At 43.6% G+C, this 14749-nt stretch overlaps 1 protein-coding gene across 3 annotated transcripts in view; it reads left to right on the forward strand.

Annotated features, from left to right (window-relative positions):
* The first annotated feature begins 844 nt into the window (after positions 1-844).
* Positions 845-14749, forward strand: part of LOC115306994 — a 168709-nt gene continuing 154804 nt past the window's right edge. Inside the window, exon 1 of one of the 3 annotated variants that reach the window (XM_029957610.1) lies at positions 845-932. In XM_029957610.1, coding sequence (XP_029813470.1) covers positions 916-932 — 17 coding nt within the window. In that variant the 5' untranslated portion in view covers positions 845-915. Of the gene's footprint in view, positions 933-1074; positions 1134-1162; positions 1231-14749 lie in introns of those variants that run through there. The other 2 variants (XM_029957613.1, XM_029957612.1) reach the window with 2 other exon arrangements.

Consider the following 14749-nt stretch of genomic DNA (forward strand, 5'->3'; position numbering starts at 1 on the left):
TTCATCCTTTTTTTAAACCCCTAATGAGCATTTAATCAGAGGCCTCAGAGTCTTGCACTTCGGTTCTCTCTGGCTGGAATGCTTTTCCCATTTGCTTTGCTAGCTCCTCATTTAAATTTTTTTAAATGTTCACTTATTTTTGAGAGAGAGAGAGAGAGAGAGAGAGAGAGAGAGAGAGAGAGATAGAGCGTGCATGAGTGGGGGAGGAGCAGAGAGAGAGAGAGAGGGAGACAAAGAATCCAAAGCAGGTTCCTGGCTTTCAGCACAGAGCCTGACATGGGGCTCGAACTCATGAACCTGAGCCGTAGTCGGACACTTAACCGACTGAGTCACCTAGGTGCCCCATCGCCTCCTTATTTAGATCTTAGCTTCTATCCATTTCCATGCCCACCCACATGCTTGGACAAGAATGTTTTGATTTTTTCAAAGCCTAACCACGATATGAAATTATTAATGTGATTATTCCTGGCCCCTCACCTCCGTGATGTAGGGGACACTGCTGTTTTACTTTCTGTTATATCCCAGAACCATACCCCCACTCCCAGAGTCTGCCAGGACTGGTATTTAGTGAATAAATTTACTGAAAACCCGATCTTTGCAGTATAGTGTGGGCGTGAGAGCACTTGCTGAAATGTGACCGCGGAGAAAACATCTTTAGTCTCCTGTCCCCCACCCTTTTTTTCCCTTGGTGGCTTGGGTGCAGCTGCTTTCTGATCTATTGGCCCTTCTTGGGGCCCCACCCACAATGACCCAGGCCAGCCCCAGGAAGTAGGCCCTGGAGGCAGATGGGGCCTCAGGCAGTATTTCTGGGGCTGGATTTTGGACTAGAGAGTGGCTGGGATTCTCCCCCAGAGGCCTGGGACTGCTGGCTGCACAACCCCCCTGACCCTTTAGCACTTCCCAGTGCTTGGCTGTATGCACGAGGCTCCAAGGTTCGTGGTGGGAGCTGCTCATGAAAGATGCTCTGTTATTGTTGGACTCCAGGCACAGGGAATAATTAGGGGAGTGACATGCGCTCAAGTTGAGGTCTTTCCTTGTGGGCTGGGCCACAAGGCTGCAACTGGCCTACTTGCTGGCAAAGGCTGCGGATTCCTACAGATTCCTACGTGGTTCACTTCTCAGAGGAAGCCTTGGTGAGGAAGAGGCTGGGAGCGGGGGCAGAACGTTTGGAATTTCCTGTGGTTCCTTGGGGATTGATTGTTGTAGAGAACCACCCTGGCCTGTCCCAAGGTGAAGTGGCCGGGCCTGCTTGCTGCTTGCCTTTCCTCCGGGGGGAGGGGGGGCGGCTTACAAGCTGCCTTGGTGAGGGGGGAGGGGCTCCCTGTTCAGTGGGCAGAGTCCAGTCGGCAGCTGTGGGAGGCACTAGTGTTTTGGGAACCGTTGGGTGCGGAGCAAGAAATTTCTCCTTAAGTTCCTCAGTGCTGAGCATGGTGCCTGGCACACGGTGGGTGTTTAGTAAGTGTGCGTTCAAGTGCCCTTAGCGCTGTATTTCAGCCTGGGCGTGTCCAAGAACTTACTGCCTGGGTTCAAATCCTGGCAGCTCCGTTTACAAAGTCTGTGAGCATGCTATCCTACTTCCCTGTGCCACGCTGTGCACCTGCAGTGTTCTCCACTTTGAGGGGTTGTTGGGAGGTTGAGATGTGGACGTTTTAGACAGTACATAGAACAGAACCTGGCACACAGTCATAGGGTAAGTGTGAAACAAAGAGTAAAGATAAAATATGGAAAAGATAATCATTCCCTCGTGGGGGAATGGGCATGGAATGGGATCAGGGAGGGGCACATGGGGGATTTAAATAGTAATTGTCGTTTGCTTAATCGGGATGGGTACATAGGTTTCGTTATACTGCTGTTCTTTATACTTTACACATATAAATGTCTTAACTGTTCAATATATAAAGCATTAAAACTGCACACTTCAGTGTATCTTGTACTGCATTTTAACACACAAAAGACTATTGCAGCATTAATTTGTACAATCTATCTTATTCTTGTACAACCTTATAAGGGAAGAATTATTATTATTTCCAGTTTGTAGATGAAGAAACTGAGGCTGAATAGTTTGTTTAAGGTCTTAACTGTTAAAAATTTTTAAAAAATATTTATTTTTATTTTTGAGAGAGAGAGAGAGACAGCACAAGTGGGAGAGGGAGAGAGAGAGGGAAACACAGGATCCGAAACAGGCTCCAGGGTCTGAGCTGTCAGGGCAGAGCTCGATGTGAGGCTCAAACCCATGAAATGTGAGATCATGACGTGAGCTGAGGTCGGATGCTTAACCAACTGAGCCACCCAGGTGCTCCAAGTCTGCACTGTTAAATAGAAAAGCCAGGATTTATTTAAATCAGAGCCTGGGTTCTTAGTTCCTGTGTATGGCTTTCTTAATGTGTCCCAGATACATCAGGTTGTATCAGAGCTTAAAAAAAGGGGAATTCATTATCCTGCCAATGTCCCCTCACAGAAAATTTCACACTGTGACTTAGATGTCAGAATTTTCTGAGTCATGTGAAACCAAGTTGAAATACAGAAATAAGCCAGATACAGAAATAGTTGACTGCAAATGGCCACTCCTGGTCCTCTACTTCAAATTTTATTGAAACAGCCTCCTATTCTCATAGTTCACTTCATAACAAGGAATGTTATACATTTTAATTTAAAATAAATGTGTATAAAATGAGATTCACTTATATGTGCTTTCCTCTGTATATAGAGTGCATGTAAAAGCTTCATAAAACACATATTGGGACTGCGTCTGAGATTTCATTAGAAAAAAGGTCTGGGTTGCAAGAAAGAAAAAAAGAAATTGACTATCACTGGTGTAAGGGTATAGGAATTTGGAATTTGATGGTGTTTAGGAATTTGAGGGCTTGGAATTTGATGGTGTGTGTTAAATGTTATTCAACAGACATTTTTAAAATGCTTTTATGTATGAAGCGTTGTGTTACACACTTAGGAAAACCAAGAGATGATAGAACAGTTTGATATTCAAAGTTGTTTATAGTCCTTCGATATGTAATACATTAATATATAGTTGACTTTTGAGCTATAGGGATTTGAACTGTGTGGGTTCACATATATGTGGATATTTCTTGGTAAATATAGTACAGAACTGTAAATGTATTTTCTCTTCTTTAATAATGTTTTCTCTTGCTTTACTGTAAGAACACAGTATATAATACACACGTATACATATGTGTAATGTAACAAACAAAATATACTTTGTTGACTGTTTATGTGTTATCGGTAAAGCTTTCCTGGAATTTTGACTGTTCAGGAGCTGGAACCCCTAACCCCTGTGCTGCTCAAGAGTCAACTGTGCTGTTGACCATGTTGAAACTTATGATACTATACCAAGCTGAGAGGATTATGAACTGAGATTCCTATAATCGAAATGTTTGGGAGAATTCAAAGACAAGAACAATGATTTCACGAAGTCTCAGCATTTGAGCTGGACTTCAAAGTTGGATAAGGACAAGGGGGAAAGGAGGGAGGCTCAAACCTGATGGAGGATGAGCAACTGGCGGTGGAGGGAGGCAGGGTGTGACAGCAAACCTTGAGGTCCATTCAGGGAATGGAAAATAGTTGACTTGACTATAGCGATAGGTTCTCTGTTGTGGGGGATGCCACTAGGAGGGCAGGTTGAAAGAAATCTCACATGCCAGACTAAGGGGTTGGTAATGGGCAGCCACCGAAGGTTTCTAAGCATAGTTGTGACGGGCTCAGCACCGTGATCTGGAACGTTCTTCTGATACTGTCTGTTAAGAGGAAAGAAAACAGATATGAAGACCAGGGAGGAGGCTACTGGGATAGTCATAAGGATTAAACTAGTATGATGGCAAGGGACGAGGGAAAAAAGGTTGGTGGGAGAGGCATGGCCGGAGCTAACTTTATAGTTTGATGAATTATGAAATGTGTGGACAAGAGGAGAAATAAAAATCTAATGATACGAAGTTGGATGCCGCTTACAAAATAGAGAAGTCGAGAGGGGGAGGAGCTAGGCCTATTTTAAAAATGATGAATGGATGAAGGTTTGAGGAACTCAGATTTCTAGTCTACGGGACTTCTCTGAGTCTTTAGAGAGACTGTATCTTACAGCATTTCCCAGGTTGTCCACAGAAACCCCTTCCCTTCCTCCCTAGTGCCTTGGATCTTTAACAACCTCAGCTCTGCATTACAGGAAGGAAGCCTCATCCAGGAAGCCTCAAGCCCAGGACACTGTGCTCTGCAACCCAGTCAGTGTGCATTTGCCTGTCTCTTCAAGCAGTTCTTCTGGGTCCTATTTCGTCATGCTTCTAATTTATAGCACAGGGAAAGTGTATTATCAATTTTGAAAGAAAAAGGAGTGAGAATTTCACTCTCCTGCCTGTAAGGTTTGGAAATTGTGGGGCAACCTTGAATCTTCTTAGGAATACTTCACTCTTTTTCTGAAGGCCTGGGGGAGGTGGAAACACTTCTCTATTATTGGTGCTCTGCTATAGCTCTTGTTTATACATTGTTTCCTTTGGAACAGATCCTTGGGTTTTGAGATATCACGTAGGCATTTTATACCAGATCATCCAAATGGACTCATGTCTAGGTCTGCTGCAAGCTGGTCAAGTGACAGTGAAGGACACGATTCCAGTTAAATCAAAGACTTCCCTTACTGGAAAGTCATCGCTGTTATTAAAAAAGATGAAATTATATACATAATGTAAAAGTTACCATTTTAACTTTAAAGTATACAATTCAGGGGCATGAAGCACATTCACATTATTGTGCAGCGATTCCCACCATCCGTTTCCAGAACTTTTCTATCTTCTCAAATTGAAACCCCATCCTCACTAAACAGTAACTCCATATTCCTCCCTCCCCTGGTGACCACCATTCTGTTTTCGCATTGTCTATTTGACTACTCTAAGGACCTCATATAAGTGGAATCATTTTTTGTGGCTAGCTTACTTCACTTAGCACAATGTCTTCAAAGTTCATCCATATTGTAGCATGGGTCAGAATTTCCTGGATAACACACCATTGTATGGACAGACCACACTTACTTATCCATTTATGTGCCTGTGGACCTTTGTGTTGTTTCCACTTCTCTGTGATCTTGATTCACTTCTTTAAGTGGGCCCTGCATGGGATTTCCATCCAAATTGGAGATGCCTTTCAAGTTTGTTTTAATTATGTTTGAGTTGATAATAGAAAACCACAAACCATCTCAGTAAATCAAGATGTGAAATTGTTTTAGTTATGTTTGAGTTGATAATAGAAAATCACAAACCATCTCACTAAATCAAGATGTGAAATGGAGTTCATTAAACTTGAGAGAAAAAAAAATACTCTTAAATCCAGACTTCGAGTGGATTTGGTTAGCAACAGTTCTGTACTTGACTTGGGGGCTTGGTCTCAGGAGCCTACTGGGCTTACTCTGCACTTAAAAGTTCAGTGTTGGGGCTTTGCTGCGCTTTCCTGCATCCTTGCAAAGCCTAAAGCTTTGGAGGGTGGGGCGTGGGGTTGGTGGTGGAATAGTAGGTTGGCTTGAGATCCTGGCCTAGAAACCATGGAAAAGAATGCGCGTGTTTCCCAGGAACATCCTGCTTTGGAGACTACTGTTGGTTCTTCGTTTTGAGTAGGGGCGACATCAGCAGAGGACTTTGGTGGAAGGTGGGGACAGGGAGACCACCAGAGTCCAGAACTCAGCCCAGCTTCCCGCACCACCCTTTTCTCCTTCTCTGAGGACTTTGATTTAGAGGAGACACAATAGTTTTGACTGAGTTATTAGGTTGGAATAATTTCAAATCTAGTTTAATGAGTTTCTCCTCCTTTGCCAGCCTTACAGGGAATCAGTTTTATCTTTTGAATTTACTGGTTCCCGCATTGTGTGCCTTGATGCCTTGGGGTGCTGCAGTAAACTGCAGGGTGCCATGAGATATATTAAATTTTTAAGGGAAACACAACTCTACTTGACATTTGTGGGATGCCCTAGAATGACCAGCTCGAGGTGTTCATAGTTTTAACATGAGATTGTGCTACATTCCTTCCAATGGTGTCATATCTTTGTGAAGCTGGGTTTTTGGTGGTTGCTGTGATGAAAACTGAGTACCTAATGAAAATCAGAGTGGAGTAGGAGATGAGAGCAGCAGTTTCCAATCTGATTCCAAGGTTTAAGAAGTTATTCGGTGCCCCATAGGTGTACACAGTCCATTAAGAAGTAATTGTGACCATTTAAGAATGAAAAAATATTTTTTTTCAATTTATGTGTATTATTCTTTCAAATGGCCACTAAATTGTTAGGACATAAATACTTAGTAAGTTGTTTGGACTTTAACACTTAATAAATGGACATGTTAAGTATTTCTTTCATCCAAGCGGTGCCATAAAAAATTACTGTGACGCTAGGGGCACGATGTACCATGAGCGTTTGGGGTTCTTTGCTTTTAATATGTCAGAAAACTCCTGAAGTATTTACATTTAAATATATCAAGTATGGGACTGGAAATGAGGTAACAAGAGAAATAAAATAAACACTTTGCTTTGAGATTTCCTAATGTAAATGGCTTTATTCATTTTTTATTATAAAATTAATATGTATTGGTTATTTTAAAAATCCAGAAAGAGACAGAATAGAAAATAAAACCTCCATATTCCCACTCTCTTTTCTCCTCCCACCCCAGAGATACCGGCTGTTAACATTTTGGTGAGTATTCTTCCAGACTTTTATTTCACTCATGTATATTTAAGATTAGATGTCATATGAAAATTGGATCCTATATATTCTATTGTGCTTATTCCTTTTTAAAATTCACTATATCACAGCTATCTTTCCCTGTCAACATGAGTAGATTTGTAATCATATGTAATGCATATATATTTACTTTAAACAGATTTGCCAATGGACTTTCAGGAGAAAAAAAAAGCCTTTCAATTTTAAAGCCTAATTTATTACTGACTGGAAGAGGATTCCACTGTTAGAGAAGCTCAACCATGCCCCCTTGTGGCTTGATATAATATTTAACATTTTTCTTCAAAGATATGTATGTAAGGTATTCTGCCATGGAAGATACAAAGGTGAATGAAATAAGATCTGTTTTAGAAGCTCACAGTCCATAAGTGGAGATGAAATGTCTAATTAAATACCTATGGAAGGACATAAAAATTAGTTAGGTATATCATAAGAGAGCTACCTTTAAAAATCCCATAGGAGCAAGGGGTTAGTCCATTTGTGCACACAGTGGCAGCAGCATTGACAATACTAACGGAAGACATTTACAGAGTTTTTAAGCCAGGCACTGCTCTTTGCACTTTTTATAGCAAAGATGGAATTTCTCTCTTCTAGGCTTTACACGTGGGAAGGATTTCGACTCAGAGGGGTTACAAGCAGATGGAATGAGGCAGGGGATAGTACTATGCGGGGGAGCTGCAGGAACAAATGCAGGAGAGCCTGTACTGAGAGGCCTGGGTCTTGCACATTGCTTGGAGTGAGGTGGGAAACAACATTGGAAAGAGGCTAGTGGTTTGAATCCCAGGCTAAGGAATGTGACCTTAATTCTGTTGACAGGCATTGGTAACCAATAATTCAAGGTTTTTAATCAGGGGGGTAATTTTGTCAGAGCGAGGCTTTTAGGAGATGAACTTTTCAGCAGTGTGAAAGATGAGAGGCTCTTGGTGGAGGGACCAGCCAAGAGGCTATTGCAATAGTCCAGGCAAGACACAAGGCTGGCCTAGAGAGGTGCAGCAGCAAATGGGCAGAAGAAATGAATCTGAAAGGAGAAAGGAAAATTTTAGTTAGGAGGGCAGTAATGACAGGATCTGTTTCTTGAATTCCGCAGGTTTATTATTGATGCGAAGCCCGGTAACATTGGCGAACTTTGAACGGAGGTCTTTATACCCAAGGATTCATATATGAGCTAAGTAGATTGATTTACCAGTGTTCACGGGCCGATTTCCTTCCGTTGCTCCAAGAGACCTGTTATTTTGGGGACACCAGCTAGAATACATTATTCAGCATCTCATTTGGTGATTTTGACAGAGCCCAGGTCCTCTGGTAGGGCACGCTATTCCTAGCCATTTCCTACATTTGTGATGGTGGTATGGTATTTGGAGAATGGTTTTTCCAATGAATATTAAAACAGGGAATTTGCTGAACCAGAGCAAACAGGGGCTGGATGAGACCTGAGGAGCTGATTCTAAGGATGGAAATAACAGGAATTGCATGATCAAGGGGCTGCTGTGCAACTGCTGTGTGGCCAGTTAAACAGATAAGCCCTTGGCACGCCTGGGCGGCTCAGTCGGTTAAGCGTCCAACTCTTGGTTTCAGCTCAGGTTGTGATCTCGTGGTTTGTAAGTTCAAGCACTGAATGGGGTTCTGTGCTGACAGCACAGGGCCTGCTTGGGATTCTCTCTCCTCTCTCTGTCCGTCCCACACTCGCTTTCTCTGTTTTTCTCTCAAAATAAATAAATAAACTACAAAAAGAGAGTTAAATTAGATTATGAGAGTTTAGTTTGCCTTCCAAAATCATCTATTTTATTTTATTTAAAATGTTTATCAAAGGAATCCTGCCTTTAATATTATAAGCACCTAGTGCAGTGATTCTCAAACAAGGTCACCAATTCATTGGTGAGCCATCCGGATCTTCTCGATGGGCTCAAGCCTATCCCATAAATGTATTGGGTGTTATAATAAAAAGTAAGATACATCAACTCACATTTATCTCTAATAAAGCTAATAATAAATGATTCCAGTATCTTCCTCCCAGTTCTTGGTTATCACCGGCTTTCCCCTGCCTATGTGGGAGTGTCCCTACATAGTCTGAGGGTCACTGATGTGGAAAGAAGTGATTATGCGGATTGCTCTTTGTGCATTTCCGCAGTAAGTAGTGAACTTCTCTGCACTTTATGGGTCCTCTGATGCACTGTTCCTTGAGTTAGGTCACATTTTAAGGACAAGTAAGTTGAATGAAGGAAAGTTATGTCAGGTGTTTCTACGGTATCCAGGACCTAGAATTCAAAAAGATTCATCCACATGGCTTTTCTCTCTGAATGTTAGAGGATATGCTTTTGCTCATGGGAAAAGAGCTTTGAATGAATATACCATATAACATAATATAACGCAGTTCTTGAATTTGTGGATCACTAATTAACATGCTTGAGCTATTTCAAACTTTGCCGGAGTCATAATTCAAAACTGATTTGTCATCGGTATATAGCAGTTTCATATTTCAAACCCTATCGGATTATAGTTATGTACTTTATCACTTTTTAACCATTTAAATTACATTTCTGTTAATAGGATCTATGTTTTAACATCAACAGGCAGATTGGTGGATTGCATGGTTCATGTCTAGTTGAGTTTTTATGGCTAATTGGGCACATATGTACTAAACTAACCCCTCTATTTAGAAGTGAAGGATTTTACTAAAAATGAGCATATTTTTAATACAGGCAGTTTAGTTTCATCTGCTTAAGTAGTTTTTAAAACACGAACCATTTTTCAGTACAACTGTGTCTTAATGTGTTAACTGTATTTTTTAAATGCAGATTTCTTTCACTAGCTTAATGGGAATTCACAGAAATCATAGCCTTTTAATTAAAGCCAATCTGTTTCAGTGCCAGACATTCTGAAAGATTCCAGTGAACCAAAAAAGAACACATTTCTGCACTGAAAGTGTGCATATGGGACCCTTCAGAAGCCTGACAGAAACGCCTGATGGAAGGATTTGAAACAGGAAAAAGATTAATAAAAAGAATGTCAGAGTAGTTTTCAGAGTAGCTTAAATAATGTGTGTAGTGAAGTAATTTTCTACACCAAAGGATGATTTGATTGAAAAACTGTGACTCTTGCATTGCCTTAATGCTATAAAGTCTAAATCTAACTTCAGTCCGTTTAAACTAAAAAGAGCCCATGATAGCTATATTTTTTGACCCTAAAATTGGTATAAGTGACTATATTTTCAAAACTAGTTCAAGTGGTCTGACAAGCAAAAATTGGAAGACAAAGGAACAGAATATTTAAAATTGAAAGGATCCCGGAAAGTCTGGAATGTATAGTCATTGTAATGGCAGTTGTAAGGAACTCACAGGATACGGTTGGGTACAGGTCGGTCAAACAGAAAGAACCTGGGACCAGAAATCAGACGCATTTAACTAGCTGCGTGGCTGGGCAAGTCACTTAACCTTGCTATGTTTCTATTTTCTCCGTTGTAAAACAGTGATTATATGTATCATAGCCATCTTGTGGTTAACACAAGGGTCCTGATGAACTATTAGGTATAAAAGCCTCTGGAAAAGTAATGCTAAAGTGTTATGCAAGTAAAATTATTTCTGTACTTTTGAGTAACCATGTCCAGGCAGAGAGAGAGAGAGAGAGAGAGAGAGAGAGAGAGAGAGAGAGAGCGCGAGAGCACCCCTGCGCAAGTGGAGGAGGGGCAGAGAAAGAGGGAGACAGAATCCTAAGCAGAATAGCACAGAGCCTGACATGGGTCTCAAACTCACAAACTGTGAGATCATGACTTGAGCTGAGATCAGGAGTGGGATGCTTACCTGGCTGAGCCACCCAGGCATCCCAGGAGAATATGTTTTATTTACCATTGCCTCACTCAAGTGCCTAGTACCAGTCTGGTGTAAGGAAAGGCTCTATAGATAGACTTAAAAGAAGGAAGGAAGGGAGGGAGGGAGGGAGGAAGGAAAAAAAGGAAGGAAGGAAGGAAGGAAGGAAGGAGTAATTCTCTTTGCTCTGGTTTTATTTTCTACCTCAGAGACTTGGGCCAAAAAAACCCTAAGTGTGTGGTTTGGGATTCCTCTGAGTTTTACACTGTGAGTTTAGCACCGTGCTGGGACCCATCCAAGTCTGAACCACATGTATAATTACAAATATAGTCTGCTAGATATCCTAGTATTACATGTGTACAGGATGTTTTGTGGGATTTCTTTCTGTGGTATTGGATTTGGCCACTAGAACTGTAGTTGCAAACCCAGCATCTTAAAGAGAGCCCGTAACAGCGTCCCCCTGCCCTCCCCTCCCTCCTTTCCCTTCTGCCTTCCCTTACTGTGGGGCAGCTTTCTTGGCCCTCCTGCCTCTGGTCATTGACCCAAGCCTTCTCTCTCATCCTGAAGGCCTTTTATGGAGGCTGTGGGGGGAAAGGAGAGAGAAAGAGAGTCTTCTTGGCTGGAGTCTTTTGGAGCAACAGTGTTCATAATTTCCCCCCTTTTACACGAGGGAGAGGCAGAGGCTGGGGGGTAGTTCCTTCAATAAGTTACATGAGGGGAGAAATTCCTCCTTGCTTGCAAGAAGGGGAAACTGGCATTAGGTTCCCTGTTGGACTTCTGCTTGGGTAGCAGCCTCGCAGATGTGTCCCCTGGCCTCGCGAGCAGAGGAGAGGGCTGGAGAAGGTGGGGGGCGCCGTGGGGCTGGCCGCACGCGCCCTGGTTGGTGTGGCAAGGATGCGCGAGCTTCTTGCGGTCAGGTGCACACTATGGTGCGGGGCTGTTGGGTTCCATTCTCTTGCTGGTTTTCCAGCCAGAGAAGAGGGTGGCCTGTTGGGCGAGGAAGCAGCTGAAGCGTCACATTCCCAGAGGCAGCCTGCCCTGCAGGGGAGGGGGGGGAGGAGATTTAAATCGAGTCATGTTGACATTTGAAGCTGAACTAACTAGCAGTAAGTGACAGTGACCCAGAGGTGATGGAACTTGCTGGAGACCCACCACGCCAGTGGTGAAGGGAGACTTGACCCCACACAATAGAAAGCAGTGATCACAAGATCAAGAGGCAGAAAACAAAGCCAAACCCAAACTGTTCCGTGTTGTGCAGCACTGAGCAGGGGCTCTTTCGTGAAGGTATGACATTAATTAGAAACTGTCCTCATGGGGTTTGACTCCAGTTACTTAATCAGAGACTCCAGACTCTGAGCAGACAAGACCTTAGATAAGTCCTTCTAGGCTAGGGGATTTCAGATGATGTTCCAGGAAGTCTGGGGTGTGGGGGCAGGGGCAGGCTGCGGAGGTTGCTCAGGACCCCTGGGGAGGGTTGAGGATGTTTTTAGATGAAGGGGGTATGGAGGGAGGTAGATATGCTGAGAGGGTGGGACTTCTGGTTTCTCCCCCTTTATCTAGAAAAAGTTTGCTTTTATCTGCTTTGTACATGAGGCTTTCATTGCAAGATTACTTTTGTCCAAAGGGAGACAACTCTCCCTTATACTCTATACCCTCTAACTGCTGAGATTAATAAATTGAAGTTTGTACTAGGGGAAGTGGTAAGCCACAGGCCACAGAGCCCTGCATGGGCGAGTCAGGATGCAGGTCATTTCGGTCTTCACCCCGCCCCACACTGAAGAGTGGCATTAGCTTCATGAATTCAAGGTGCATTTACTAAGCAGCTACTAGATAGAGCTATGCAGTAGGTTTTTATTTCTTCTTCGTCTTCCTAAAAGATTCATGCAGTTATTGCGTCCATTTGGTGCCTTTACTGCCGGAAAAATAACAGCCAGCAGGGGCTTTCTTGGGTTACCTCCGTAAGAGATCTCTGCAAGTCAAACACTATTAACTTTAATGAAGCAGCTTTGATGGTGGGGAAGAGACAGCTGACACCACATTTCCCTCACAATAAACCACTCTGACAGAGAAAAACAAACAGGCTCAGGATAACATATAGCATTTTGGAGAACAGGGCCAATAAGGAACACAGACGGATGTGAGCCGGGCTTTCCTCTAAAGCTGTGTCCCTCCATCTGTTGTGGAAACTTCTAAAAGGCAGGGCAGGACGATCTAATCCAGCTTTTACAGAAACCACTGCCTGGGTAATTATTAAGGATGGCCCGGGGAAGGAAATTTTAAATAAACCTAGTACAACCCTGGGCTCTTTCTGAAGACCCTCTTTGCTTTGTGTTAGGTGTGACATCCGAGCACTGATGGTGTGCTCATCCAGTGGTAGCCACAGTGGTCACGTGGCCCTCCGCCTTCCTGGCCACGGGGTGGCCTAACCTGCTGACGCCCTTCCTGCGGGTGCACTCAGCCGCCAGAAGCCAGCTACTAACCGCCCATCACAGCATAGGGGCTGCCAGGGCTTTGCTTTACTCGGTCTTGGCAGATCCCAGCAGAGAACTTGTCCTGAAACAGCAGCGACAACAGTGAAAACCAGTCAGCATTAGAGGAGGGTTGGTGTTAATTCCCGTCGGCGGCCGCAAAGAGGAAAACGCTGTGCGGCTTGAGCTTGGACGTGGTTTGGGTATTGGTCATTAAACCCAGATTTCGATTAGACATGATGAGTAACAAATATTATTGTTTTAAAAAAAGCTTCTTTCAGTTCTCTCACCAGGTGGTCCGTTAACACCCTATGGTGTATCCTTTTACTGGGGGCTGCTTTTATGTGTGCGATGGGGGCGGGATCATTATAATTGTACTTTTGAATTTTTAAGTGCTTTTCTACATGTATTTGCCATTGATCTTCACAGCCTTCCCAATGAAGTAGAGTTTTGATAGTCTCACTGATTTGCCCAGGGTCATACAGGGAGTAAACACCAGAACCAGGAATGCGTGGATTTCAAGGCTTATTCCACCCTGATGGAAAGCTCTGAGAGTTTTCTGTGTGTGTGTGTGTGTGTGTGTGTGTGTGTGTGTGTGTGTGTTGGGGGTGACGCGTGGGGGTAATGTTTAACAACCAGAAGAGCCTGTCCGGAATTACTGTTGAAATCCACTGGTAATTCCAGAGCCCTAGCGTAGCCTAAAAGGCCACCCTTTCTCCTTAGGAGCCCTTTCCTTACTGAGACAATTCACAAGCTGCCCAGGTGCCTGCTTTCGAAATGGCGGTAATTATTCCTGGGACTCTAACTCAAAGTTGGAGAGAAAGAGAGAATTCCCATTGCCTCTTCCCACACCCTTAGCTGAGATCAGATTTCTCTCTGTTAGACACACTGGCCATCGGTTAACGGGACCCTTACTGCAGGGGCGGGTGATGATGACATAATTAGCTCTAGCCCTTGTGTTCAGGGCCTCAGGCAGAGGACAGGGGCCATGAAGGCACTTGGGGGCCCCACGAAGACATTCCTCTATCTACCAGCATGAGAAAGACTCTTAGAGGCCAAGGGGACTGGGTTTTGTGGGAGCCCTCAGGGTCGGGGGATTTTTCCCGTCCCCTTTTCTCTACATCACAGCACCTCGAAGGATGTGCCCTCCCACTTTGACTCTGGTTGCTCCAGTCTAACAGCCCAATAGAAGACTGAGAGTTTTAAATGGGGGCTGAAAATAAGGGATGGTTTAGGCCCAGAGTTGATTTTTTTTTTGATTTTCTGGCTCTTTTCACCCAGGATATATGTATGCATGAATGTATATATTTATTTATAGTTTATTTATTTTGAGAGAGGAGAGAGAAAGACAGAGAGAGACAGAGAGACAGAGACCACGCACGCATGGGGGAGGGGCAGAGGGAAAGGGAGAAAGAGAATCCCAATCGGCTCCAGTGTGGGCTGGAATTCGAGAACCATGAGATCATGACCTGAGCTGAAATTAAGAGTCTGACGAGTAGCTGACTGAGCCACTCAGCGCCCCAGTATTTATTTATTTTTTAAAGTAGGCTCCACACGGCTATGGGCCTTAAACTCCCAACCCTGAGACCAAGAGTCTCATGCTCCACCAGCTGAGACAGCCAGGTGCTCCTCACTCAGTATTTTCTGTGCAAATAAAATCACAGTAAAATGAACATCAGGGGCTTGGTCAAGAGAAGGACTGCAGTGAAAGTAGCCCCAGGTGCTGAGGGGAGTGCGTGGTTTGTTTAAGAGAGCGTGCA

Source organism: Suricata suricatta, chromosome 11 (genome assembly GCF_006229205.1).
Source record: "Suricata suricatta isolate VVHF042 chromosome 11, meerkat_22Aug2017_6uvM2_HiC, whole genome shotgun sequence".
Taxonomy (NCBI): domain Eukaryota; kingdom Metazoa; phylum Chordata; class Mammalia; order Carnivora; family Herpestidae; genus Suricata; species Suricata suricatta.